The sequence below is a fragment of the Piliocolobus tephrosceles genome, chromosome 2 (genome assembly GCF_002776525.5).
Source record: "Piliocolobus tephrosceles isolate RC106 chromosome 2, ASM277652v3, whole genome shotgun sequence".
NCBI classification, from domain to species: Eukaryota; Metazoa; Chordata; class Mammalia; order Primates; family Cercopithecidae; genus Piliocolobus; species Piliocolobus tephrosceles.
This window is the reverse complement of record NC_045435.1, coordinates 117257081-117283634: the sequence shown is the minus strand read 5'-3', so window position 1 is coordinate 117283634 and position 26554 is coordinate 117257081. Positions and strand designations below refer to the sequence as shown.

The 26554-nt window shown below is 42.5% G+C and overlaps 1 protein-coding gene and 1 pseudogene across 1 annotated transcript; both read left to right on the top strand.

Moving 5' to 3' along the window:
- Positions 1-13: 13 nt before the first annotated feature.
- SAMD7 (sterile alpha motif domain containing 7) lies at positions 14-26554 on the top strand. Its single transcript, XM_023213532.2, has 8 exons — positions 14-152; positions 6853-6979; positions 8604-8728; positions 12743-12821; positions 14245-14873; positions 15835-15956; positions 23962-24072; positions 25922-26554. Exons 2-8 carry the CDS (start codon positions 6879-6881, stop codon positions 26108-26110), a joined length of 1356 nt encoding a protein of 451 aa, XP_023069300.1. The 5' UTR covers positions 14-152; positions 6853-6878; the 3' UTR covers positions 26111-26554.
- Positions 19359-20594, top strand: LOC111543537 (annotated as a pseudogene).

Below are 26554 nucleotides of genomic sequence, written 5' to 3'. Positions count from 1 at the left end.
TACCTTTTTCGTTACGATATTTGTAATTGTGCCTAGAAGCTGACATTTCAAGAAGGTATGGATGGATCTAATGAAAATGAGCTTCCAGAGTAAAAAGAAATAAGAAGTGAGAGCAGCCAGCACATAACCCACTGTCTTCAGTGCTTTCCAGGGTATGTGCTGTGGTGAAATGCAGTTAGAAAAGTACTAAAGCTTATGCCTTTAGGAAAAGTGAAATACATTTTAGTGGCACTGCCGAATGCTTCAGTATGAACTGTCTTTCTAAAGTTCTCCTCTGTCCTTGGCAGAGATGGGTGGGGGAGCAACATATGGAGAGACCCAGGAGAAGGCCTATTTGGGTTGTGCTCAGAGCAGAGTTGGAGGAGATGGGCTACAAAGACCTCTGCAAAACATAAGTAGGAGGAATTACTTTGGAGTTGTTGGGGTACTGCCTAAGAGAAGGCCAAGAAAACTCAGAAGAAGCCAGGCCTGAATTGTAAAAATTGCTCTCATTTTAATTTGAGAATTTACATGTGTTTGTCTTACATTTATTTATCCCAGAACTGTGGAAACATTTAATTCTACTGATCTATATTTCGCACACGAAAACTTACCAGATATAGCAGTTACTGAAAAGTTATTTCATTTTAGTGTATGTAACCAGAAAGCATGCATCATATATGCCATAAATATTCTACATACAATTGCTCAAATCCAGGATTTTCTAAACTCAAATTGCACTGATTTTAATGAGTGATCACAGTATAGCCAATAACAGACAAATGTAATAAAATTGGCACCTGGCTCCTGGGCACTGGGAAATCATTCTGTGAATATCTGCTGATTTGGCAAGGGCTTTAGTTCATGAAGTTCATGTCTTACTACTACTGCCCTAATCAGTTGAGACAGAATTAGCACTAGGTAAATCGTCTATGTGCTGCCTGGAGGGGTTTGTCGAGGGTAAGAGTCTGAAGACAGAGATTAAGGAGCCCTCATCCTCCTAATGTGCTGGGCATCCAGGATTAGAGCTCTGGGTCAGAGAAATCCAGCCTGAATGCAGACCTAAGCACCACTGCACTCCCTCACTTTGGGATTACCAGACACGCTCTGCACTGAAAATTTATATTCCAGTCTGCACTTTTACTGGAGCATTTCATCTGCTACTGCAAAGTGACCTTAGTTTACAATTTTTCCACGTGTGTCTAAAATAGAAAGGGATGCCCTGAAAATATGAAAGTTCACATTTAAAGACTCATGCTTGATCATATGACTCAGTACCCTCAAAACAATGGTTTTAAGGCAACACAAATTTGGAGTTTCAAGTATCTACCTGACTGATGAAGTGAAAGATCAGATCAACCTTAGAACGTTGCCTTAAAAGTATTCTGATTTTATTTGCTACAAAATTATATTTTGGGCAGTGCAGCTATTCTGTATGATACTATAATGGTGGATAAATGCCATTCTACATTTGTCAGAACCATAGAATGTCCAACACCAAGAGTGAATCCACACGTAAACTATGAATTTTGGATGGCAATGATGCATCAGTGTAGCTTAACGGATTGTAACAAATGTACACTCTGATGCAGGATGTTGATAGTGGGGAAGCTGTGCATGTGTATGTTGGAGGAGGATATGAAAACTCTCTGTACTGTCCACTTTATTTTGCTGTGAACCTAAAACTTCTCTGAAAAATGAAAGTTAAAACTATGTAATTTGAGGTATGTGCATGATAACAGCCACAAAAGAAACTAGGCCATCCTTTAAGGAAAATTCGGGCATCCATCGATATGATAATGATAAGTAAATAAGTACTATTTCGTAAGTACAAGGATTAAAAGAAACTAGGGAAGCCAAGTGGAGGCCAAAACTGTAACACACAGGATCTGCTGATGCCAGTGACTCATCGTCTTGCCCAGGGACTTCCATGACATGTGGACATTTCTGCAGGCACTCGGAATAGCTTGTGTTTTAGATTAAAATTTGGTGGAGTGATTAAAAAACAATGAACCACCCCTGTGGCATTGTAAAAAGAAAGCAAGCCAGACCCAAGAACCATAGAATCAAGAACAGATATGGTACCAAGGATAGCTTTGATGGTACATTAGATAACACTGGTCCTTTCCCATTGGCCAAATAACACTGAGTTCTCCCACTTATTTCACATAACTTGTGACTAATGGTAAAAAAAAAAAAAAAAAAAATCCTGCTGTTTTGTTGCAGACAATGGACCCTACAGAGCCTCATATAGATATGTCTAAGCCTGGCAAACCTGGTATTTCAGAAGAAAGGCATTTGTGCCAATTAACTAGTGGAATGACATTAGAAGGCTGCCACATTGCCTCAATAGCACTAGTCACTGTTGCTGCCCTACCTTACATCTTCTTGGCCTCCTTCTGAGTTCACCTGCAACCACGGAAGTCATTTCCCATCTGAAGCACCTGCATCTCCCTGTTTCTCAGTCTGAAGGTTTTGTCCTGCACCACAGGAGCTTGTTGTGTCTAGCTCAAGCATAACTCATATGCAAAGGAGAACTGTGCCCTCAACCAGTGGCCAATAGAAGTTGGTGGGCCAACTCTTTGTCCTTCATAGGGACAATTCTGAGATGTGTACCATAGATTTCTTAGAGGGCTCCCAGCAGGGTTGAGCACCAGTTGCCCACAGTGAAAACCCACACATTAATTCACTCACCTTTATTGACTTTTCCCTTCCTGGTCTTGCTTTTCTACTCCCTCACACGGGCTTCCTGGGATTACCTCCCAAATGAACTACTGTACTTAAGTTATTGTCTTGGGGCCTCCTTTGGGGTTCCAAAGTAAGACAATCTCATCTCCTTTTGGTGATTCATCTCCACGGCTTTTCCCAAAGGTAACATGTATGAGGAAGAGAGGTGGTGAACCTCTAAGCAATTCTTGCTCCTCTCTTTCTTCCTTTTTCCTTCTCCTTCTTCCCGACTTGTCTCAGACATCACATAGGATACAAGCTGAGCCATATATTTATGTAATTTTTTTTTTTTTTTTTGAGACAGAGTCTCCCTCTGTCGCCTAGGCTGGGGTGCAGTGATGCGAACTTGGCTCACCACAACCTCTGCCTCCTGAGTTCAAGTAATTCTCCTGCCTCAGCCTCCCGAATAGCTGGGACTGCAGGCACCACCCCTGGCTAATTGTTGTATTTTTAGTAGAGACGAGGGTTTTACCATGTTGGCCAGGCTGGTCTTGAACTCCTGATCTCAGATGATCCACCCACCTCGGCCTCCCAAAGTGCTAGGATTACAGGTGTAAGCCACTGCACCCAGCCTGAGCCCTATATTTTTTAAAATAGCCTTATTGAGGAAAATTTGACATAAAAGAACTGCACATATTTAATGTGTACAATTTGATGAGTTTTGTCATATGTGTAATCCATGAAGCCATCACTTAATCAAGGAAACAGACATAGCCAACACTTCCTAAAGTTTTCTTGTGTCCCTTTGTTTTTGTTTGTTTGATTTTGTGGTAAGAACACTCAACATGAAATTTACCCCCTTAACAAATTTTGACATGCACAATGGATGAACCTGAAGGACATTATGCTAAGTGAAAAAGCCAGTCACAGCAGGACAATACTGCATGATTCTTCTTCTCTGAGGTGTCTAAAATAGTACAACTCATAGAAGCAGAAAATATTATAGTGGTTGCCAGAGGCTAGGGGGTGATGGAAATGAAGAATTGTTGTCCAATGGGTAAAGTTTCTTTTATGCTAGACAAGTAAGTTCTAGATAACTGCTGTACAAAATAGAGCCTATAGGCCAGGCGTGGTGGCTCACACCTCTAATCCCAGCGCTATGGGAGGCTGAGGTGGGTGGATCACTTGAGGTCAGGAGTTTGAGACCAGCCTGGCCAACATGGCGAAACCCCGTTTCTACTAAAAATACAAAAATTTAGCCGAGTGTGGTGGTATGCACCTGTAATCTCAGCTACTGGGGAGGCTAAGGCAGGAGAATTGCTTGAACCTGGGAGGCAGAGGTTGCAATGAGACAGGATCATGCGATTGCACTCCACCCTGGGTGAAAGAGCGAGACTTTGTCTCAAAAAACAAAGCAGAATACAAAATACAGCCTGTAACATCAAAAATTCTATCTCACTCAAATTTCTGCTAGAGACCATCAATTCATGACACAAATCAAAATTCAACAATTTTTCAAAATGCAACACCAAGAGATGTCCCCCGTTGTTCTGTTGTAAATGGTCTAGAGGGAAGAAGGTGGCTGTGCACCGAATCCCATGGGGAGTACCTAAGATTTCAAGTCGCGGGCCAGGGTCCTCGCCAGAGTTGTGAGCCCGGCCCACATCTGACCCAGCCTGTGTTCTTTGCTGGCATCCTCCATGGTTTACAGGCACCTAGCAGAGATTTTTTATTCTAATCCTGATTGTGCCATGGTAACTAAACTCTCTGAGACCACTATCAGAGAGGAAAGTATACTGACCTCATAGAAATACAGTGAAAATAAATGGAGATAAAGAACTTTAATATGTATGTATGAATGGCAAAAGCCGATGTTAGGTGGTCCCTGGACTTGGATTTCCAATTTGATCAGTGGGGTTAGGTCTGAATAAGAAGCTAATAAAGTGATTGTATATTTAAATATCATTATATTTTTAGTATTTGAACCATGTGAATGAATTAACCTCTATTTTAAAAATTAAATCAAACACAATTAAGTCAAATACACACAAGGAAAGAAAGGTCACTACTTTGAAAAGCAGAACATTTTCTTCCTAATATCTTTTTCTTCAAACATAGTTGCAAGTATCTCAGATTTTTAAAAAACAATAAGAAAACCCAATTATTGGCCGGGCGCGGTGGCTCACTCCTGTAATCCCAGCACTTTGGGAGGCAGAGGCGGATAGATCACGAGGTCAGGAGATGGACCATCCTGGCTAACACGGTGAAACTCCATCTCTACTAAAAATACAAAAAAATGAGCCGGGCATGGTGGTGGGCGCCTGTAGTCCCAGCTACTCAGGAGACTGAGGCAGGAGAATGGCCTGAACCTGGGAGACGGAGCTTGCAGTGAGCGGAGATCTCACCACTGCACTCCAGCCTGGGTGACAGAGCAAGACTCCGTCTCAAACAACAACAACAACAACAACAGCAACAACAACAAACCTTTATTTATTTTTCATTTTTAATTTTCATAGGTACATAGGTGTATATATTTATGGGGACACATGAGATATTTTAATATGGGAATACAGTACATAATAACCACATCAAGGTAAATGGTGTATCCATCACCTCAAGTATTTATCATTTCTTTGTGTTACAAACAATCCAATTATACTTAGTTATTTTTATTTTATTTTTCTTTGTTTATTTATTTTTGAGATGGAGTCTTGCTCTGTCGCTCAGGCTGGAGTGCAGTGATGTGATCTCAGCTCACTGCAACCTCCATTTCCCAGATTCAAGCAATTCTCCTGCCTCTGCCTCCCGAGTAGCTGGGATTACAGGCGCCTGCCACCATGCCCAGCTAATTTTTGTATTTTTAGTAGAGACAGGGTCTCACCATGTTGGCCAGGCTGGTCTTGAACTCCTGACCTCAAATGATCCACCCACCTCAGCCTCCCAAAATGCTGGGATTACAGGCATGAGCCACTGCACCTAGCCCTATAGTATTTTTGAATGTACAATACATTATTGTTTACTCTAGTCATCCTGTTGTGCTATCAAATGCTAGATCTTATTCATTCTATCTAACTATATCTTTGTACCCATTAACCATCCTCCCTTCCTCCTCCCACCCCACTACCTTTCCCAGGTAATCATTGTTCTACTGTCTGTCTCAGAGCTCTCAGATTTTTTAAAAAGTGGGAGTTGAGAATGAAGGAGAAGCTTAAATGACCTGTTTAACTAGTACTTGTTTTTATATTTAAATTCAATTCAAAGGATATTAAAGAACAAGAAATGTCAGGAAAAATGTCATCCCTTTAAAAGTAGTCCTTTTTTCTAATCACTAGTTTCTGAAGGTAAAGCATATAAATATTTGTATTTATGTAAATTTGGCTATAATTTGGTCACTCGTTCTAATTAAATACAGTCCCATGCACTCTGTATCCATTCTAATTAGATATATTTTTAGACATTAAAAATATTCTCCTCCCTCCTTTTCTAGTGTTAAATCTTATCAACTAAATAGGAATATTTTTCCAAAGATAGAACATTGGGAGAATTTATGCATTTGTACCTCTGGAAATGTAAGAATCAAAGTAAGTTTGTACCTCTGGAAAAGTAAGAATCAAAGTAAGAAAGGAAGTTGGGGCCAGGCACGGTGGCTCACACCTGTAATCCCAGCACTTTGGAAGGCTGAGGCGGGTGGATCACCTGCAGTCAGGAGTTCAAGACCAGCCTGGCCAACATAGTGAAACCCCATCTCTACTAAAAATACAAAATTAGCTGGACATGGTGGCACACGCCTGTAATCCCAGCTACTCCAGAGGCTGAGGAAGGAGAATCGCTTGAACCCCAGAGGCAGAGGTTGCAGTGAGACAAGATTGCACCATTGCACTCCAGCCTGGGCAAAAATTGAAACTCCATCTCAAAAAAAAAAGGACATTGGTATTTCTGGAATCTTGCAAGGCTGGTTTAATTTTATTATCGCTTGCAGTTTGGTATGGTATTACCTGTGAACCCTGCAACAGATTCCAAGGGCATACTGATAAAATACTGAGTTATACAATTATATGTGGGGTTTTCGTGTAACTAAAAGCTTGGTGTAGCTAGTCTTCCCAAGTGATGTGAAAATACAAAAGGCTTTTATTGTGTTCAAGAAGAATTCAAATAGTTCACAAAAAGTAGAGTTATTTGTTGAAGTGTCTATCTGGTTCTTTTTAGAACTCCACCAGTGGCGAGAGATATTGATGACAAACTTGGTGATGGCTGTGAACCCTTTATTGACACCAACAGGGCAGCAGACGATCCCACTGATTCCCTCACCATTTGGGCCTCCAACTGTGGACAGGTATTTCTCTTCAATATCATAGTTTGATCAAAGAACAACCTGGACAATCATTAAGTTTTGGAATGATGTTAAGTCCAGTGTTGTTTTATTGCCTGATGTTATTTGAGTGAACTGTGGTGCAGTAATTCAAGTCAAGACACCCTGCTGGCCTCACCTTCAGGACATCTGCTGTCATTTCTCCTCTGAGGCCCGCTTGACCTACTCACTCAGCAAATAACTAATGAGCACTCACTATGTGACAGGCATTGTGCAAACACTGGAGTATTAGTCTTCTCGGGCTGCCATAATAAAATACTGCAGATGGCTGGGCACAGTGGCTCACGCCTGTAATCACAGCACTTTGGGAGGTCGAGGTGGGCAGATTAGATATCAGGAATTCGAGACCAGCCTGACCAACGTGGAGAAACCCCATCTCTAGTAAAAATACAAAAAATTAGCCAGACATGGTTACACAGGCCTGTAATTCCAGCTACTCAGGAGGCTGAGGCAGGAGAATCGCTTGAACCCAGGAGGTGGAGGTTGTGGTGAGCTGATACCATGCCATTGCACTCCAGCCTGGGCAACAAAAGTAAAACTCCGTCTCAAAATAAGTAAATACATAAATACTACATAAATAAAAATAATAAAATACTACAGACTGGATGGTCTAAACAACCGAAATTTATTTCTTGGTTCTGGAACTGGGAGTCCAAGATCAAGGTGCTGCAGGGTTGGTGTCTGGTGAGGTCTCTCTTTCTGGCTTACAGGCAGACACCTGCTCACTGTATCCTCACATAGCACTTCCTAGTGTGCATTTGCAGAAAGGGATCCCTGGTATCTCTTGTTCTTAAAGGGACACTAGTACTATCGGATTAGGGCCCCACCTTTATAGTATCATTTAATCAAAATTACCTTCTTGAAGGCCCTATTCCAAGTACAGTCACATTAGTGGTTAAGGCTTCAACATGCTAATTTTTTGGAGGGGAGGGGAAACAAGTCCATAATAACTGGGTACCCTGGATTTCCTGTAAAGAAACAATTCTTTCTTTTCAATAAAAAGTAAATTATAAGTATTTGGGTTGCACACTCTGGAAATAACCTAACTTGCCCCTCCCCCCCTTTTTTTTTTAAGAATATTTTGACATTCAGGAGAGAAAGCAGAACTCATCATTTATTCTCATTTATGGAGTGTGAACAATAAAGTGGAACTTTTAGAGACCACTGAAGTTTAGAAAAATAAGTTGTCCACCCAGGTACTCAAACATTGATCCCAGATGGCAAACCCAACCAAAAGTATGTCCATTAAATGAGAAAAGAATTTGGGGTCAGAGTAGGTCATTGGTCATGAAAAATCAGAGAGCAGTGTTGACTTACTTAAATCTTTTTTTCCAGACATCCCTAAAACTTTCCTTTCCTGCTTTCTCGTTTTGTTGTCAGCTGGGTCAATCCTGCATTAGTAGAGTACTTCCTGATCTTTCCACCATATTTCTCCATAAACTCATAAAGACTCCAGGACTTTTGTGTTTCATTTTCGGAAGAGATGATAGAATCCCATACAGCAATAGAAAAATCTCATTGTCTCAGCCATGGAAATTGTGTACTCCGACCTCATTTTACCTATTTTATTTTATCTTTTTGTTCTCAGAGATGTATTGCCTTCCACTGTGGCTCCAACTGACCCAAGACAGTTTTGCGTTCCTTCCCAATTTGGATCCTCTGTTCTACCAAACACAAATATGCCAAATGTGTTGTCCAGTCGGATCTACCGAGGTATGAGCAACAGAAGTTTGGCTCTCATCTGTGGAGTCATTTTGAACTAGATGGATGCATTAAGTTTGCCATCATTTTACTGCTAAATTTTGGAGGCAGGACTGTGTGGTGGTTGTGTCTGTAGTCTCTGTCGTCACCACCGAGGTTCAGATCATGGTACTACCACTGTGTGACCAAGTGTAAGCTGCTTAACTCCTCTAAGTGTCAGTTTATTCATGAATAACATGAAGAACTGCAGTATTACTATTTGTCTTATCTTACACATGAGGAACTGATAAAGTTATGAGGAGATTAGATCTGAGAATTAATGGGGCTTAAGGCAGTTTACATGGGCCTGATGGTCATAGTGAGAATTTGGTTTTTATTCTGAGTGAAAACGGAAGCCGTCAAGGGGTTTGAACAGAAGAGCAACAGGGTCTGACTGAAATGTTACCAGAATAATTCTGGCTTCTGAGATGGGGACAAACCTGATGGGATCAGAGTTCTGGGAATAAACTGATGGGAATTAGCAGGCTATTAGAATAGCTAAAAGATTATGACAGCTTGGTCATGGATGGTGGCAGTGGGAATAATAAGAAGTGGTTAAATTCTGTAATTATTTTGATTGTAGAAACAACAGGATTTTCGGCCAGGCGCGGTGGCTCAAGCCTGTAATCCCAGCACTTTGGGAGGCTGAGACGGGCGGATCACGAGTTCAGGAGATCGAGACCATCCTGGCTAACACGGTGAAACCCCGTCTCTACTAACAATACAAAAAACTAGCCAGGCGAGGTGGCGGGCGCTTGTAGTCCCAGCTACTCAGGAGGCTGGGGCAAGAGAATGGCGGGAACCCGGGAGGCGGAGCTTGCAGCAGTGAGCTGAGATCCGGCCACTGCACTCCAGCCTGGGCAACAGAGCGAGACTCCGTCTCAAAAAAAAAAAAAAAAACAACAACAGGATTTGTTTCTCACAGTGTGTATGTGGAAGGTGGAAGAAAGAGATACTAAGAATGACATCAAAAATTTTGGTGTGAGTCGTTGGAAAGATGGAGTTGCTACTCATTGAGTTGAGGAAGATTGTGGAAAGAACAGAGTTCTTGCGGAGAGAGAGAGATCAGAGGCTCAGCCTGCTCATATTACATCTGAGATGTCTAATAGACACTCAGGTGGAGAGGTCAGGAAGGCAGCTGAAGTGCAGGGAGAACTTCTGAGGACAACTTGGGGATATAATTTTGGAAGTAATCAGCATATATGAGGCTAGATAAGATCACCTACGGAGAGAGTGTAGATATAAGAGTCAAAAGGAGCATCTCTGGACCCACTAACAGAGTCCAGAGATGAGGAAGACCAAGCATGGGAGAAGTAAAACAAGCGAGGGGAACCAGTGAGGTAGCAAGAAACCCAGGAAAGCATGGTGGCCTGGAGGCCACATCAAGCTAATTACTATATGCCTTATCTCACATATTTATCACCTTTTTTTGTTGTTGTTGTTGTTTGTTTAAGATGGAGTTTTGCTCTTGTTGCCCAGGCTGGAGCACAATCTTGGCTCACTGCAACCTCCGCCTCCCCAGTTCAAGCGATTCTCCTGCCTCAGCCTCCCAAGTAGCTGGGATTACAGGCGTGTGCCACCACGCCCAGCTAATTTTTGTATTATTAATAGAGACAGGGTTTCACCCTGTTGGCCATGCTGGTCTAGAACTCCTGACCTCAAGTGATCCAGCTGCCTTGACCTCCCAAAGCCCTGGGGTTACAGGTTACAGTCACCAAGCCCGGCCATATTTAACACTTTTTGTGGTCAGAAGATTTACAATCATTTTATATTGGACTATTTTAAGGAGAGAGTGAGCAACTATGTCAAGTGTGCCATTTGCAGAGCAAGTAAGATGAAAACTGAGAATATATCATTAGATTTAGTGCTATGTGGAGGTCATCAGAGATTTTGATATGAGCAATTTCAGTAGAGTCGTGTTGGTGAAAACATGACTTGTGAGGGCTCAGGAGAGACTAGGAGGTGAGAATTTCCTCACAATGTTGAAGCTCAAATTGGTGTATCTTCTCTCCCTCCAAAACTATATTCATAAGCTTATGCTTATCCCTGCTCCACAATTCCAGCACCTCTTAATAGATGGGAGCAATGTGAAGGGAAAGCCTGAAACAAAAAGAAATAGGATTCATGCCTGGGTCAGTGAAGAGACTGGCCTGCCTGGATTTGAGCTTGTTTCTACCACAGGTCATGAATCCATTTAACTGCAACGAGAGCAAGCATCCAATCAAGGGCCAGATCTGGAACTGGGCCCACCCAGTGAATTGGTTCAAGGACCAAAGGAGACAGTCCAACAGCAGATCCTGGATGGAAGTCACCTGGCAGCAATCACCCAGTAATCTGTGGCCCATGATTACAGACAGTGGGCCAATAATCTAGTAAAACAGCTGCACTGCAGGCCAAGCGTGGTGGCTCATGCCTATCATCCTAGCACTTTGGGAGGCCAAGGCGGGCAGATCACGAGGTCAGAAGTTTGAGACCAGCCTGGTCAACATGGTGAAACCCCGTCTGCACTAAAAATACAAAAATTAGCCGGGTGTGGTGTCACATGCCTGTAATCCCAGCTACTTGGGAGACTGAGTCAGGAGAATCACTTGAACCCACGAGGGGGAGGTTGCAGTGAGCCAAGGCCATGCCATTGCACTCTAGCCTGGACTTAGGTCAGGTCTCCCACCTCAAGGCTGAAGTGTAAGAGAAAGCAAGGGCAAGATAAGGCCTCAGTCCTACAAAAACTGAGCTACTAAGTAAGTTAGCAAAATAGAAACTAAGACAGGGATCTATTTACAAAACAGGGATGTTAGGTAGCAGTAATTATGCAACTGAACTAACATTAAGTTTGATGTTGCCTATTTGGGAAAGAGAAAGTATAGGAGGAGGTTTCTTGAGAACAGACCTCAGAGGGTTCTAAAATACAGGCAGTTAGTATTGTGCTATCTAGACTGGACTTCTTGCACAGACTTTCTCTGTGTCCATGGGCAGTATGCCACGAATTGCTAGCTTCATGCATGCCAGCTGTCTAAAAGAGAGCATCTCGAAGCCATTGAACTACAAAAAAACTAGAGCTTTATGGTTCGAAGGATTTCTGGTGATCACTTCATCTAACTCCTAGATTTTACAGATAACAAAGAACCTCATTTTTAAAAAGGATCTAGTATGATTTCTTTCAAGATAAATTATTAGTAGAAATTTAATGAGCTCTACTGGCTTGGTGGAAAGTGAGTATAAAAACTTGTTTCTGAGTGGGTGCGGTGGCTCACACCTGTAATCCCAGCACTTTGGGAGGCCGAGGTGGGCAGATCATGAGGTCAGGAGATCGAGACCAGCCTGGCCAACATGGTGAAACTCCGTTTCTACTAAAAATACAAAAATTAGCTGGGTGTGGTGGCACATGCCTGTAATCCCAGCTACTCGGGAGGCTGAGGCAGGAGAATCACTGGAACCTAGGAGGTGGAGGTTTTAGTGAGCTGAGATCGCACCACTGCACTTCAGCCTGGATAAAAGAGCAAGACTCTGTCTCAAAAGAAAAAAGAAAAAAAAAGATTGTAAATCTTCTGACCATAAAAGGTGATAAATAGTTGAGGTGGGGCATATGGTAATTAGCTTTAATTAATCATTCCACAATGTATACATACATCAAAACATCACGTTGTACCCAAAAAATACATATACTTTTAAAAGACCAAAAAAGGCACAGATCACGAGATTCACAAATCACTTCATCTTTTTCCTATTAAAGGATGGCAGGAAAATATCACCAGTCGTGAGACCAACAATTAAAGAACAAAACATTATCTGGTATTTATCGTGCTATCACCAATGTGACACTAAGATACCGAACAGCAATGATCTGATACCATTTCCAAAACTGTGTGAAATTGCGGGTTTGTTTGTTTTTTTCAGATACTGTTTTACATTGTTGTATTTTATTTTATTATTTTCAAATGCATGTTTTTAATTTATTTGTGGGGTGGGATGGTGGTTTTCTTTTTTAAGGTTGGGGCATTTTACCACCTGAATCCATAAAGGCAGTGGCCAGAAGGAATGAAATGATTCAAAGGCATCATACTGCCAGGTAATTTGGCAATGTTGTTTTATTTATTCTTTATTCATTCATTTGCTCATTTATTCACTTGTTATATTCATATAACAAATGAATAGGTGAATATATATAACAAATCAATACACACACACAAATTACTTACATAAAGTATTTCAGGCAGATTACAAAAAGAAACATAGTTTGCTCTGCCTAAGGAATAACCATTATCTATTCCTTTACCTTCCTAATAAACTTGCTTTCACTTAAAAAAAAAAAAAGGGGGAAAGAAACGAATACAAACATGCATGCAGGTTGGTTAAGGATAAAAGCAAGATTAGAAATCATGGCCTGGCACAGTGACTCAGGCCTGTAATCCCAGAACTTTGGGAGGCCAAGGTGGGTGGATCATGAGGTCAGGAGTTCAAGACCAGCCTGGCCAAGACGGTGAAACCCTGTCTCTACTAAAAATACAAAAAAATTAGCCAGGCGTGGTGGCAGGTGCCTGTAATCCCAGCTACTCAGGAGGCTGAGGCAGAGAATTGCTTGAACCTGGGAGGTGGAGGTAGCAGTAAACCAAGATTGTGCCACTGCACTCTAGCCTGGGCAACAGAGCAAGACTCCGTCTCAAAAAAAAAAAAAAAAAAGAAATCACACAGTGAAGCTAACAGTAGTATTAGTACACAGATTGCAATAGACTCTCAGTGTCCCATAATTAAAATGCCTACAACTCCTCTGAAATTCATATTGGCATTACGGTCTTAAATGACTTCAATCTTGCGCAAAGATAGGAGCCAAGTTTGCCAACCTGACTTCAGATTATGCCATCAGAGCTCAGACAACCCCAAGTCAGCCCAACAGTGGCCTTCAGCTGTAGTGCCCAGGAGAAAGAAAAGTATAATAATGAATAGGGTATGGCCCCAGGGTAAGAGAAAGCAGAGAGTCAACTTTCTCATCACTGAATCCAAAGGGGTCCAGTTGAGGACCAAAAAGCAAAGTGAAGTAAGCAAAACCACCGAGCCTTTCCCTCCCCTCTTCCTCAGCCACTTGCATTTATTTGTTAATATTGAGACTTGCATTGTCTAATTGTCTTTCTTGAGTCTCACTAAGATTATTTTGCAGGGGTTGAAAACCTCTTCCCGGTACATTAGATTTTTTGAGGATTAATCTCTGGCAAGGAACTAGCTGTGCTGCATAAGCTATCCCTGCTAAATTTGCCTCATCTGATTAGAGGTAACACTCTAAAGACTGGCCTTTGGACTTCCATTGTGAGACTCAGACAAAGCTTCCGATCTTACCCAAAACTCTCCTTCCCAGTGGCCTTGTGGGGGATTCATGTTTCCACCAAACAAACTTTAGATGAACAGTGTGAGGACTGTTTTAGGGAAGGGAAGGGGTCCTTAAAATTACATTTATAATGGTGCTCTTGGGCTGTATAAATATATTGTTCTGTTTTTAGGACAGAAATGGAAATGTATGCTATTTACCAGCAAAGGAGAATGGAAAAAATTAATCCCAAGGGACTAGCAGGCCTAGGGATACCTTTTCTCTATGGCTCCGGTGTCCCAGCTGCCCCCGCTCCCTACCATGGCAGGAGCATGCTCCCTGCCGGTGACCTGCATTTTCACAGAAGCACCCTCAGGAACCTTCAGGGAAACCCCACGCTAGTGGCAACCGCACCACACTTTGAGGAGAGCTGGGGACAGAGATGTCGTCGACTCAGGAAAAGTACAGGGAATCAAAAAGCTCCAGACAGTGATGCTGAGAGTTCCAAAAGTCAAGCAGAGGAAAAAATCCTAGGTCAGACTCATGCAGTTCCCTATGAAGAGGATCATTATGCAAAAGACCCAGAAATTGAGGCATCCAGCAACCAGAAGTCAAGTGAAGCGAATGAAACACCAACGACAGCTCTTGACAACACCTGTGGAGAGCCCGAGCCCACCCATAGGAAACCCTGGGGGTCTCACACCGTTACGCTGAAAGCAAAGACCTGGGACGATGGGAAAGAGGAGGCTTCAGAGCAGATCTTTGCAACCTGTGATGAAAAGAATGGGGTTTGCCCTCCAGTTCCTCGACTGTCTCTGCCAGGTAGGTGTCCAGGGGCCAATGGCAGATCCTCATTAACTACAGGTTGCCAAGTCCATAGGTTACTACATAATAATCTGTAACCATCCTGCCTCTTTTTATCTTTCTTTTTCTTAATCCTGCTTGGAATTACCTTTTCTTAGCATCATTTTATTCCATCAGTGCTAATAAGCCATATCAATGAAACTAGCCTCTGTTTATATTTTGCTATATAGAGAATTTTCATCAAAGGCTGGGAAAGTAAATATCTTGGGAAACATAATAAAATTTTAATTTAAGATTTTAATGTAATTTAGTGTTCATTTCTTCAACACAAAGCAGAGAGGCTTCTTGCTTCAAAGTGTGAATTCTACCTCCCCGGTATTTAAGTATAGGAAAAAAACAGGCAATTAAGCAGAAATATTACCTTTCAGTGTCCAATACTATTGATACTTTCAAATTTAAAAATACTAATGCACTTCATGCCAGAAACACACACTGAATAGTTTTCTAGAACTCTTTTAGATAAAAAGTATTTGAAGACACAGGGATTGTGAAGGGTATGTAATACAGCCACCACACCAACTGCTTTCCTACAAAGTGTTAATTTTCCATTTTGATGAAAATGTAGCTAAATTCTTGTCTCATCTTGAGACCATGATAATCACCTATCACAAAAACATAGTAACATAATCTGGAGAATAGAATCCATGGGGCATTTCTGTTGGAATCTGAGAGAAGCTGGTGCAAACCCGGAACTATTTGAAGTATTACTTACAATAAATGCTATCAGTAAAGATCTTTTCAGAGAAAGAAAAGAAAGGAGGCAGCTGAAGCTTTTAGAAAACATCTCCTAGTAACTCTTAACATCTTGTAAGGAGTTTGCAAATTGAGACCACTCTGGGGTGATAGAACACAAGGAAATTAATGTAACTATACATAAACCTGTATGTATTTTATGCCACAATTTCTTTCCATTTTAAAGGAACACATGCATTGGTTACAATTGGGGGGAATCTTTCTTTGGATGAAGATATTCAGAAGTGGACCGTGGACGATGTGCACAACTTCATCAGCAGCCTTCCAGGTTGTTCAGACTACGCTCAGGTGACTTAATGTTTCAGTATTTCCATACAAGCAAAACAGTTTGAAAATATCTTTCCTGCATAATGAATTAGGTCAAACTTGCACTGTGCCTCCAGAAAGGATTCCTGCTAATCTCTCTTTTGTGTGCCAGTGTCTACCCTGGGACAGGTCTCAGATTGGTGGAACTTGGGTCATACACCCACACCCCAGCATCAGGGGAGGCTGGGAAAGCCATCGGCTGTCTTTAGCTTCTTTCCTATCAAGACTCCTAAGAAGTAGGAATTCTCCCAAAATTAGAAGAAGGTTCAGAAGCTGAACATCCAAAAAGCAGGGGAAATAACGACTACATTTCCCACTTATCCATACAGCAAACATTTTTTGAGCACAGACTTTTGGGTGAGAAGTTTAGGTTACCCACTGTAAGTAACAGGAATATATGCTTCATTCTAAAAAGAACAAGAAGGCAATATCTGAAAAGTAGGAAATTCATTATTTTAAATTCTGTGTTTATTCTGGGACAATATATAAAAATGCATACAACATATTCAATCTGGTGTAAAATACCATTTTAAAAAACTATAATGAAGTATCAGGGCAGTTAGAAACAAAAGCAGCCTCACCAGTATTGAAAAAGTTATGACAAAAGTCATAGGTTGGTAAAATTTTGACGTTTATGTCAATGCTACATTTTCATGCGTATAGTTTACTTCTTTGAGTTATTTAATAATACAATTCGAAGCAATAAAATACCTACTAAATCTAGTATCATTATCTTTGGTTTGCATGTTAAAGGAAAAGCAAGCAAGAAAAGGACATTAAGGTTTAACTACATCATAATTAACTCATACTAGAGCTGATTGTTTTCCAGGTCTGTTTTGTGAAATGTTTGTCTACAGTGAGATGCTGTTAACTCTTTTTCTTTTTATTATTTTTTTTTAATTCCATTTATGGGACTTACAGAAAACTATATAAAGTAGTTACTAAGAGTATAGCTTCTGAAGCCAGAAAGTACAAATTCAAATCCTGGCTTTTCTATTTTCTGGCTGTGTGGCCTAGGACAAGTTGCGTCTCTTCTCTGTGCCTCAGTTGTTTTATCTGTAAAATGAAGATAATCATAATAATACATTTTCAGAGGATTTTTGTGAGCATCAGAGTGCATGGCACCTTGTAAGTACTCGATACACACAAATTTCTTTCTTACACCCAAGAGAGGGCCAAACTTCAAGTTACTTATGATCAGCAAGTTGTCTTCTTCAAGTCACCCGTTTTTGTCTTTTGTGTAACCTGATAAAAAGTTTTTGGCCTACTCTCCCCTGTTCAGTGGTTATAACCTTATTTTTTTAAATTAGTCATTAGTCATGGATAAGCCACTTTTAAAATTTATCTATACCACTTCAAGTGCCATGTCAACCACAGGTTCAATTAAGTTGTTAAATTCTGATAACAACCAGAAGAGCAACCCCTTATTTAATAAGCATGTGATTGCTGAGATCTGGCACATTGAATTTGAACGCTGATTATTCTTAGTGATCCATAGTCAGAAAAGTGCAATTTATAATAATAGCTCTTGCAATAAATAATATTACATGCTTTTCATAGTTTAAAATCCCAAATGTCCCCTGTGGGTACACAGAAGTCACATAAACGAGGACTCCAAACTCGCTCTGCTGACTCATTATCTCTCACTGACAGGATGTCAGCACCCTCTTCCCCACCCCAAGAAGTGGTACCAATTATCCCTAGATATGTCTCAAATTTGTTTAGGATCAAGTTCTGCTTTAGTTTCACCATTAAAGTATACTCCCTCCAAGTGACAGCAGGTGGCATCAACTGAAAGATGTTACTGCTCTGCTGTGCCTTCCCCCCCCCTCCCCCACCGCCGGCTATGCTCTGTGATGTTATTTTATACAGAAATGGGGGGATGCCCTCTGGATGCAACAGCCCTGAAGCAGCACTGCTTGTACCCCACTCTCACAAGGACCCTTGTCTAAAATGTCCCATCAGGTGTTACTCATGGCCCCCCACTTTTTTTTTTGAGACGGAGTCTTGCTGTCGCCCAGACTGGAGTGCAATGGTGTGATCTCCGCTCACCGCAACCTCCGCCTCCTGGGTTCAAGCGATTCTCCCGCCTCAGCCTCCCAAGTACTGGGACTACAGACACACACCACCACCACGCCCGGCTGATTTTTTGTATTTTTAGTAGAGACAGGGTTTCATCATGTTGGCCAGGCTGGTCTCAAACTCCTGACCTCATGATCCGCCCATCTCGGCCTCCCAAAGTGCTGGGATTACAGGCATGAGCCACCACGCCCAGTCCCATATCCCCTTTCTTTAAATGAATTGGACCAAGGTGCTGGGATTAGCTGGCATTAAACCCACTGTCCCCCAGCTATCCTCTTACTCCCCACCTCTGCCTTAGATGCCTACTCAACAAGCTCTCACCACTCCTATAAGTAGAAAAAGAAATTCAGCAGAAAAAAAAATAACAACTAAAACTCAAAGCCCTGAGTGCAAATGAACTCTTTTAAATAGGTGTAGAGAGAGGATTGGTGGCTCAGCTGTTAAGGAACAATCAGGAGACCCTGCAACATATTTCGTTCCAAGTAACTGTCTAGTTCACAGGACTCAGCAGATAAAATATCCTCTCTCTAAAAAGAACTGAAGTTACTGAAAATATATGCACATTTATATCATACACATGGCCCAAACTGCTCTGGTGAGAAAGAAAGGGGTACATCTGAGTGACAGGGACGTGTCTGTGTCCTCACCCCAGGCCCTGAGTACATCCACCATGGCTGAGGGTTAGGTCCTCACATATTTCAGTCCCTGGCTGCCAACCTACCTCTGCTTGAAAATTTACCCACGTGGTTCCTCCTTTGGATGCTCACAAATTGTCAGGTGCATACCACCACACCCAGTTAATGTTTTTTAAAAGAGATGGGGGTCTACTATGTTGCCCAGGCTTGTCTCAAACTCCTGGGCTCAAGTGATCCTCCAGCCTTAGCCTCCCAAGTAACTGAAATTACAGGTGTGAGCCACTGCACTTGGCTCTTTAATTTACATTAGCCATTTTCTATAATTTGCTTAATTAAAATAGGAAAAGAAATAATTACTTAATGCAGTTTGTGGGGGACAGCTGGTTCAGTGCTGAGAGAGGGGGCCAGGGAATGGTGGGGCCTGCAGTGGTGGCAGCAGTGGCTGGGGTGATCAGCGCAGCCTGAGGCTGCCCCTCCTTGGGGGCCATGCTGCTTTGCACTGCATGGGCAGCCACGAGCGAGCCTAGGGCCCAACAGGAACTGTGGAAGGTGCATCCACAAATGGACCAATGTGTATAATGATGGAATCTCTTTATTAACCATTACCACTGGCTCTCCTTGACAAGTGAGTCAGAGAGTGGGTCAGGGGAGAATAAAAGAGGTCAACATGAAGCTAAAGCAGCGAATCACGCTGTTAGCAATTCTCCTTGTCATCTTCATCTTCACCAAAGTTTTCCTGATTGACAACTTAGATACATCAGCTGCCAAGGGGCGTTTCACCACTTGATCACCTGAGGACTTTTCACCGAATGAGGGCTGGCTTGCAGACGGAGCTGTCACCCAAGTTGGACCACACCTTGCAGTCTTCCCGGGAGATTGCAGCCCAGTGGGTGGATCCCCAGGAAGTGTACTGTGAAGAGACACCAGAGCTGGGGGCAATCATGCGTGCCATGGCCACCAAGCAAATTATTAAAGCTGATGTGGGTTATAAAGGGACACAGTTGAAAGGCTTACTGATCCTTAAAAGGGAACAGAAAGTTGTTTTCAAACCTAAGTAGCAGAGCCAAGCCTATGTAGTGGAAGGGAACCATATGCCGGTTATGATAGACACAGTGCGAAGGCAGCGGCCTTTCACTTGGACAGGACTGTGGTTGTCCCAGAACCCTGTTGATGGTGGGCAGATTTGTTCATCTTCAGACAGAGATGAAGCCTGTTCCCATGGAGCAGCTGTTGAGCCCCTTCCGAACTGTAGGAAACAATACTTGTTTTTATGGGAAGTGTTATTACTGCTGAGAAACAGAACCAGCTTGTTCTGATGGAGGCACAATGGAAAAATCTGTCACACTTTGGCTTCCAGATGTGTGCCCTCTCTAGAAACACCGACATCCGTGGGCCAGGACTTACCGAAAAGGCAAGCCGGATGGGAGTATGATGAGAGCCACTCTGAGGCTGTGAAGAAAACGTCCCTTTATGACTCTGGCCTGTGCCTCTTGGGCACCATTAACACAGCTGTCTTTAATTACCTGATTGACAATGCTGACTGCCATTACTATAAGAACTTTCAAGATAATGAGGGTGCTAGTATGCTCATCCTTCTTGATAACAACAAAAGCTTTGGGAACCCCTTGCTGGATGAAAGAAGCATTCTTGCCTCTCTCTATCAGTGTGGCATCACTCAGGTTTCTACCTGGAATAGACGAAACTACCTAAAGAATGGTGTGCTAAAGTCTGCTTTAAAATCTGCCATGGCCCATGACCCCCTCTCCCCAGTGCTCTCAGATCCTCGTCTGGACGCCATGGACCAGTGGCTCCTGAGTGTCCTGGCCACTGTGGAGCAGTGCACTGACCAGTTTGGGATGGACACTGTGCAGTGGAAGACACAATGCCTTTCTCCCACTTGTAATTCTCAACACAAAATAAGTGAAACTTCTTTTTACAAAGATAGAGAAGTAGCACAATCAATTCCAAATAGTGTGAGATGGATTGGAAATGGCCAGCAGCAAGTTCTGGTGACAGGGGACAGGGTGGCCTTAGATGTCTTTGGTGTTTTCTGTAGTAGAAACTAAAGCAAAGACCACAAGTTTCAGAGCATGGAGATGTTCCTGCTGAATCACCTTCTGAATTCCTCAGCAGTTGTCCATTCTAGCAATAGGCATCATAGTTGGTCAGTCTTAATTCCCAGGCCAAAGGACAATCAGAGGTGTGACATTTGCATAGATGAATACTGGGATTGGCTCTGGAGAGTACGTTTTGAGTTGGACGTTTCAGTCCTTTCTCCACACTGGTGCATTTTGTGGGAAAAAAATATATACATACATATAGTTTGTAAATGACTAAAATCTATTAGAACACAAGGTTCCCAGTACAGGAGCTTTCCAAGAAGATTCTACTTTTCAGTTGGTCCCGAGTCATGCCCTCTGAGGCTTGGAGCACAGTGGAAACAAGGCCGATGGGGTTCCTCTTCTTGTGGCACTCATAGTCCAGAAGAGGGCACCAGTGAGTGATCTCACATCCATACGAGTGCGTTGTGAAAGGCGGGTACAGAGCATGGGGGGATCACATACAAGGGACTCATGGCCTCCTAAAGGAAGAGGCTCTAAAATGAGACCTGAAAGTCAAGAGGAGAGGTGAGGCGGGAGGGAGGTAAAGGAAGAATTTCCAGGTGAGGGCCAGAAGCCAGAGAAAACTTTAATATGGTTGGGACTCTGAGAGTAGTTCTCAGTGCTACAGAGGGCCAGGGCCAAGGTGGGAGAGGTGAGGACAGCAAGACAAGACTGGAGAGGTAGACAGGGCCAGGTCACAGAGCCCTGAAGACCCAGTGAAGGATTGTGACTTTATCCCGGAGGTAGTCAGGTTTTAAGTAGGTAGCAGCATGATTAGCTTTATACTGCAGAAAGGTCACTCAGGTTGCTTTTATGAAAACAAGTTGAAGAGGACAAGACAGAGGGGAAGCCTCTTCCGATGAGCAATAATGGAGCTGTATCCAGGGTGGGAGCAGTGGGGGCAGGCAGATAAGAACACAACCTGAGGAGGCAGGGCAAGATGGCCAAATCCACACATGCAAAACACCTTCATAAGAACGAAAAATCAGGTGAGCGATCACAGTACCTGTTTGTTGTTGTTGTTTTGAGACGGAGTCTCGCTCTGTCGCCCAGGCTGGAGTGCAGTAGTGCAATCTCAGCTCACTGCAAGCTCCGCCTCCCGGGTTCACACCATTCTCCTGCCTCAGCCTCCCAAGTAGCTGGGACTACAAATGCCCGCCACCACACCCGACTAATTTTTGTACATTACTTAGTAGAGACTAGGTTTCACCATGTTGGCCAGGCTGGTCTCGAACTCCTGACTTCAAGTGATCCACCAACCTCGGACTCCCAAAGTGCTAGGATTACAGGCATGAGCCACTGCGCCCAGCCCACAGTACCTGGTTTTAACTTCACGTCACTGAAAGAGGCACTGAAGGGGGTAAGAAAGATAGTTTTGAATTGCCCACACCACCCCCTGCCATCCCCCAGAAGTGGCCACATGGTATGGAGAGAGAATATGTGCTTTTGTGGGTGGGGGAACAGAGTAATTGTGGGGCTCTGCATTGGAACTCAGTGCTGCCCTGTCACAGCACAATGAAAACTATGTAAGAGGCCAAATTGGCACAACTTAGCTTCTGAGTTAAAGATACAAGTTAGGGAGCCTTCAGCATATACAGCCTGTTACTGAAGCCGAGTGAAGCTGAAATTAATCAGGAAGACCAAAGGGGACCTGAGTCAGAAGGCTAAGAAACCCTAACCTATGAACATGGACAAAGAAAAAGGAGCTGGCAAAGGTGACCTTGAAGGAGAGAACGGGGATAGCCAGGAGGGAGCAGCCTCACGACGGAAAGGAAGAGCACTCATGAAGTCACAGTCAACAATGTCAGATGCAGCCAGGAACTTCAGAAATAGAACAGCTGCAAAATGACTGCATGTTTGGTACGACAGAGGCACCAGGAAGCCTGAGGAAAGCAGGCTTAATGGAATGGCTGGGGCAGAGCTCAGATTCCTTGAGACTGCAGAATGACTGGAAAATGAGAACGTGAAAGCAGGGAGCATCGAAGCCCTTTGGAGAAATCTGGCTGTGAAGGGAGTAAGAGACATGAGACAGTATTTGGAAATGGAATTTGAGTATTTTCATTATTTTTGTTTGTTTAATGATGGTGGAGACTTATTTAAATGCCAGTGGGAAAGAGCCAGCAGAAGAGGAGAGACTGAAGAGAAAAGAGGGGATTATCTATCCCCTCTGGAAGTGGGAGGGGTGAGGACCCACAGTATATGTGGAGAGATCGCCTTTAAATGGTGGAGAGACCTCTCTTCCGTTGTATCATGACAGTGGGAGAAAATAAAGGTTTTTGGTTCATTGGTCAGAATTAGAGGGAGTTCTTATCTACTGTGTTTTTTTTGTTTTGTTTTTGTTTTGTGTTTTTATTTTTTTTAGTTAGGAAGCGCTATGATCTACTGAAAATGAGGGAGGGCTCTGCCTACAAAGTCTAAGGTTTGATGAGGGTGGAGCTAGCTTGAAGTAGAAGGGAGAGAAAGCTCAATAGTGAATATAGAAGGATTTCCAGGCAAGTTGAAGTTGAAGATCATGAAATTATGGCCCTATCAATCTGCCTAGATTTTGTATCCCTCTATCTGCCTGGAATCTTTGTTCACCAGCAGCCTTCCTGGCTTTCGGAGGAAGGATGGCATGCGAAGTCCACTGCAATGTCAGGACGAATAGACCTGCTGGAAAGGTCTGCCAGGGAAAGCTCTCAGCAGCATTTCCCTCTCCTGCCTTTACCACGCATCTAAGGCATGGCCAGCAGATACCACAGCTGTAAATGTGAGAGATGAAATTTATCCGTGACAGGTTTTACCCACATTCCTTTACTTAGAGCATTTACTCATTCATTCATTTATCCAGCAATATTTATTTTACATCTTCTTACCATATGCCAGCCTCTGTATTAGGGTTACATTGGTCAATGAGACATGGACCTGGCCCTCAAATAATCACTATTCCTGGTTGGAACTGAGTTCTATAAACAGATAATTACAGTTGATTCCAAGGGTTATTAAAGAGCACAAGCAATGTGCTACTGAGCACAGAAAAGAGAGCAACTAAAAAAAGGTTTTACAAATTTTTCTGTCATCCTCAAGCAGTCTTAATGTTTTCTCCAAAACTACAATACCTAGGTGGCAAAAGAACTTTTTAAAAAAAAAGACATTCAGAAAAAGTTAACACCTTTTGTATTTATGAAGGTATTTAAAGATCATGCAATTGATGGAGAAACTTTGCCATTACTCACAGAAGAGCATCTTCGAGGAACTATGGGATTAAAGCTAGGGCCAGCACTAAAAATTCAATCACAGGTATGGTGATTTTATATAACTGACTATGTATTAATGGCATGAAGCTTAATACAAATATGTTACTTTTATCATGTTGTAATATAAATAATACTTACTTAACTTCTTTATTAAGTAGTTTTCCCTCTGTGGTTGAGGACATAATAGAAGTGAGGGACCCCGAAAACATTGGATGGGATGGTGGTACACATTCCTAGATATAACTGGGAAGATGATAAGCAAGGATGCACTGGTAGGTATTTAACAAGTAGTTCTCTTTAAAAACAAAATGAGCCCCAATTTGTAGTATCTCCAATTTCTGTGGTGTAAATTACTCCCACCATGGCTGACAAACTCCTAATGTCACTAAATACTGTCATCCTCCAAGGAATCATCATCTCACTTGGGAGTGCTGCCCTCCTCGCTCCGGGCCCATGACACTTGGGGGTGACTATCCTGAAATGGGGAGAGACGCACAGCAGCGCCCCACTTTGGAGTATTTCTACCAGATACAGTCTCAGATGTAATAGGTGTAAATAGCGTCAGGAGTAGAAGTAATAATAATAGTAAAAATTAGGTAAAAACAATTAAAAAGTGATGAGTCTTAAGCATGTATTACTTTTGTTGAGCATAGTTTATTTAATGTGATGCTTTGACTTAATTTTTAATAATGATGTATTTAACAACTGGCTTGCAAACTTCCTAAATATTTAATAATTGGCTCTTGTGAGCTAGCCAACCCCAGCACACCACTTCTCACCACCTCCACCACTCCATCCTGGTCTCAGGCACCATCATCTCTCATTGGATGACTGTATTGGCCTTCTTTTTTTTAATTTTAATTTTAAGTTATGGGGTACATGTGCAGGTTTGTTCCATAGGTAAAAGTGTGCCATGGTGGTTTGCTGCACCTATCAACTCATCACCTAGGTATTAAGCCCAGCATGCATTAGCTATTTATCCTGATGCTCTCCCTCCCCACAACCCATCCCTTGACAGGCCCCAGTGTGTCCATGTGTTCACATTGTTCAACTCCCACTTATAAGTGAGAACTTGCGGTGTTTGGTTTTCTGTTCCTGCATTAGTTTCCTGAGGATAATGGCTTCCAGCTCCATCCATGTCCCTACAAAAGACACGATCTTGTTCCTTTTTATGGCTGCATAGTATTCCATGGTGTATATGTACCACATTTTCTTTATCCAGTCTATCACTGATGGGCATTTGGGTTGATTCCATGTCTTTGCTATTGTGAATAGTGCTGCAGTGAACATATGTGTGCATGTATCTTTGTAATTTAGAATGATTTATATTTCTTTGGGTAAATACCCAGGATTGGGACTACTGGATCAAATGGTATTTCTGGTTCTAAATCTTTGAGAAATTGTGCATTCTCTTCTAACTGCTCTCCTTGCTTCTCCCCTTGCCCACCCAGAGTTGATTCACAAAACAGTAAAAAGTGGTCCTTTTAATATATAAGATGGATCGTGTCACTCTTCTGCTCAAGATTCTAAAATAGCTCCCCGTTGCCTTCAGAGCCAAAGCCAAAGACCTATGTCATTTGTGCTCCTCCTCACATGCCACCGCTATTACCATCCTGACCTCGCCATCCACTTTTCTCCCCCTCAGTAATTCCCCTATTGCTCAGCTGCCCCTGGTTAGAGCCACCTTGATACCCTGTTTTACATCTGTAAATAGTATGATTCTGAGAGAAAAAAAAAGTCCACCACATCCTACAACTGTGACCTCCCCAAACTATATATTAATAGATGCTCCATGCCTGAAATTACCTCAGCCTCTCTGACATGTGTGTTTAATGCTGAGTTAATGAAAAAAATTCATAGAATTAATTACTATAATTATTTTGTCTTAAAAGGTCTCTCAGCATGTGGGAAGTATGTTCTACAAGAAAACTCTTTCATTTCCTATAAGACAAGCATTTGATCAACCAGCAGATACATCCCCTCTTTTGGATTCTAATTCCTGGAGTGATACAGTGAGCATTTTTTGTCCCCAGGATACAGTAATTCCTAAAGGAATTGAGCGAGATAGTATGAGAAACTAAAAGCTCTCAAGGAGGAAGAATAGTCTTAGCCAGTTTTCCAACAAGCCTAGGACATTACAAGGGATGTGTGAGGATTTCCCAGGAATGGATGGAGAATGAGGAGAGAAACTCAGCCTTCCTGGAGCTGTCATGGAGGAGACTTGCCCAAGGGGCCTCCCTGTCAGGGCTGAATGATTCCAGCACCAAATGACTGGAGATGCATCCTTAGGAGCAAATGCTAATGAAGGGGAGATTTGCAAACATCAAGAAAGCTGCAGATGGATGTTTCCCTGAAGAAATCTCTGAAGAAACCAAAAGAGCTGAAACTGAAAAAAGAGCTCCCTCCCTTTCTTCACTCATTTTCCATTCCCAAACCCTGAGAGAGATAAAGGCAACCACAAAGAGGCAGAAGAGAACGGGGAGAAGTACGGAACAGAAATGGAGAAGCTGACCACGGCTCCAACT

Bases quoted from the DNA above. Each gene is read 5' to 3' on its own strand.
- SAMD7 (XM_023213532.2), top strand. From the start codon at position 6,879: ATGACAAACTTGGTGATGGCTGTGAACCCTTTATTGACACCAACAGGG. The intron at 12,822-14,244 runs GTAATTTGGCAA...TTCTGTTTTTAG, and splicing joins CAAAGGCATCATACTGCCAG to GACAGAAATGGAAATGTATG. The intron at 24,073-25,921 runs GTATGGTGATTT...TTGTCTTAAAAG, and splicing joins CACTAAAAATTCAATCACAG to GTCTCTCAGCATGTGGGAAG.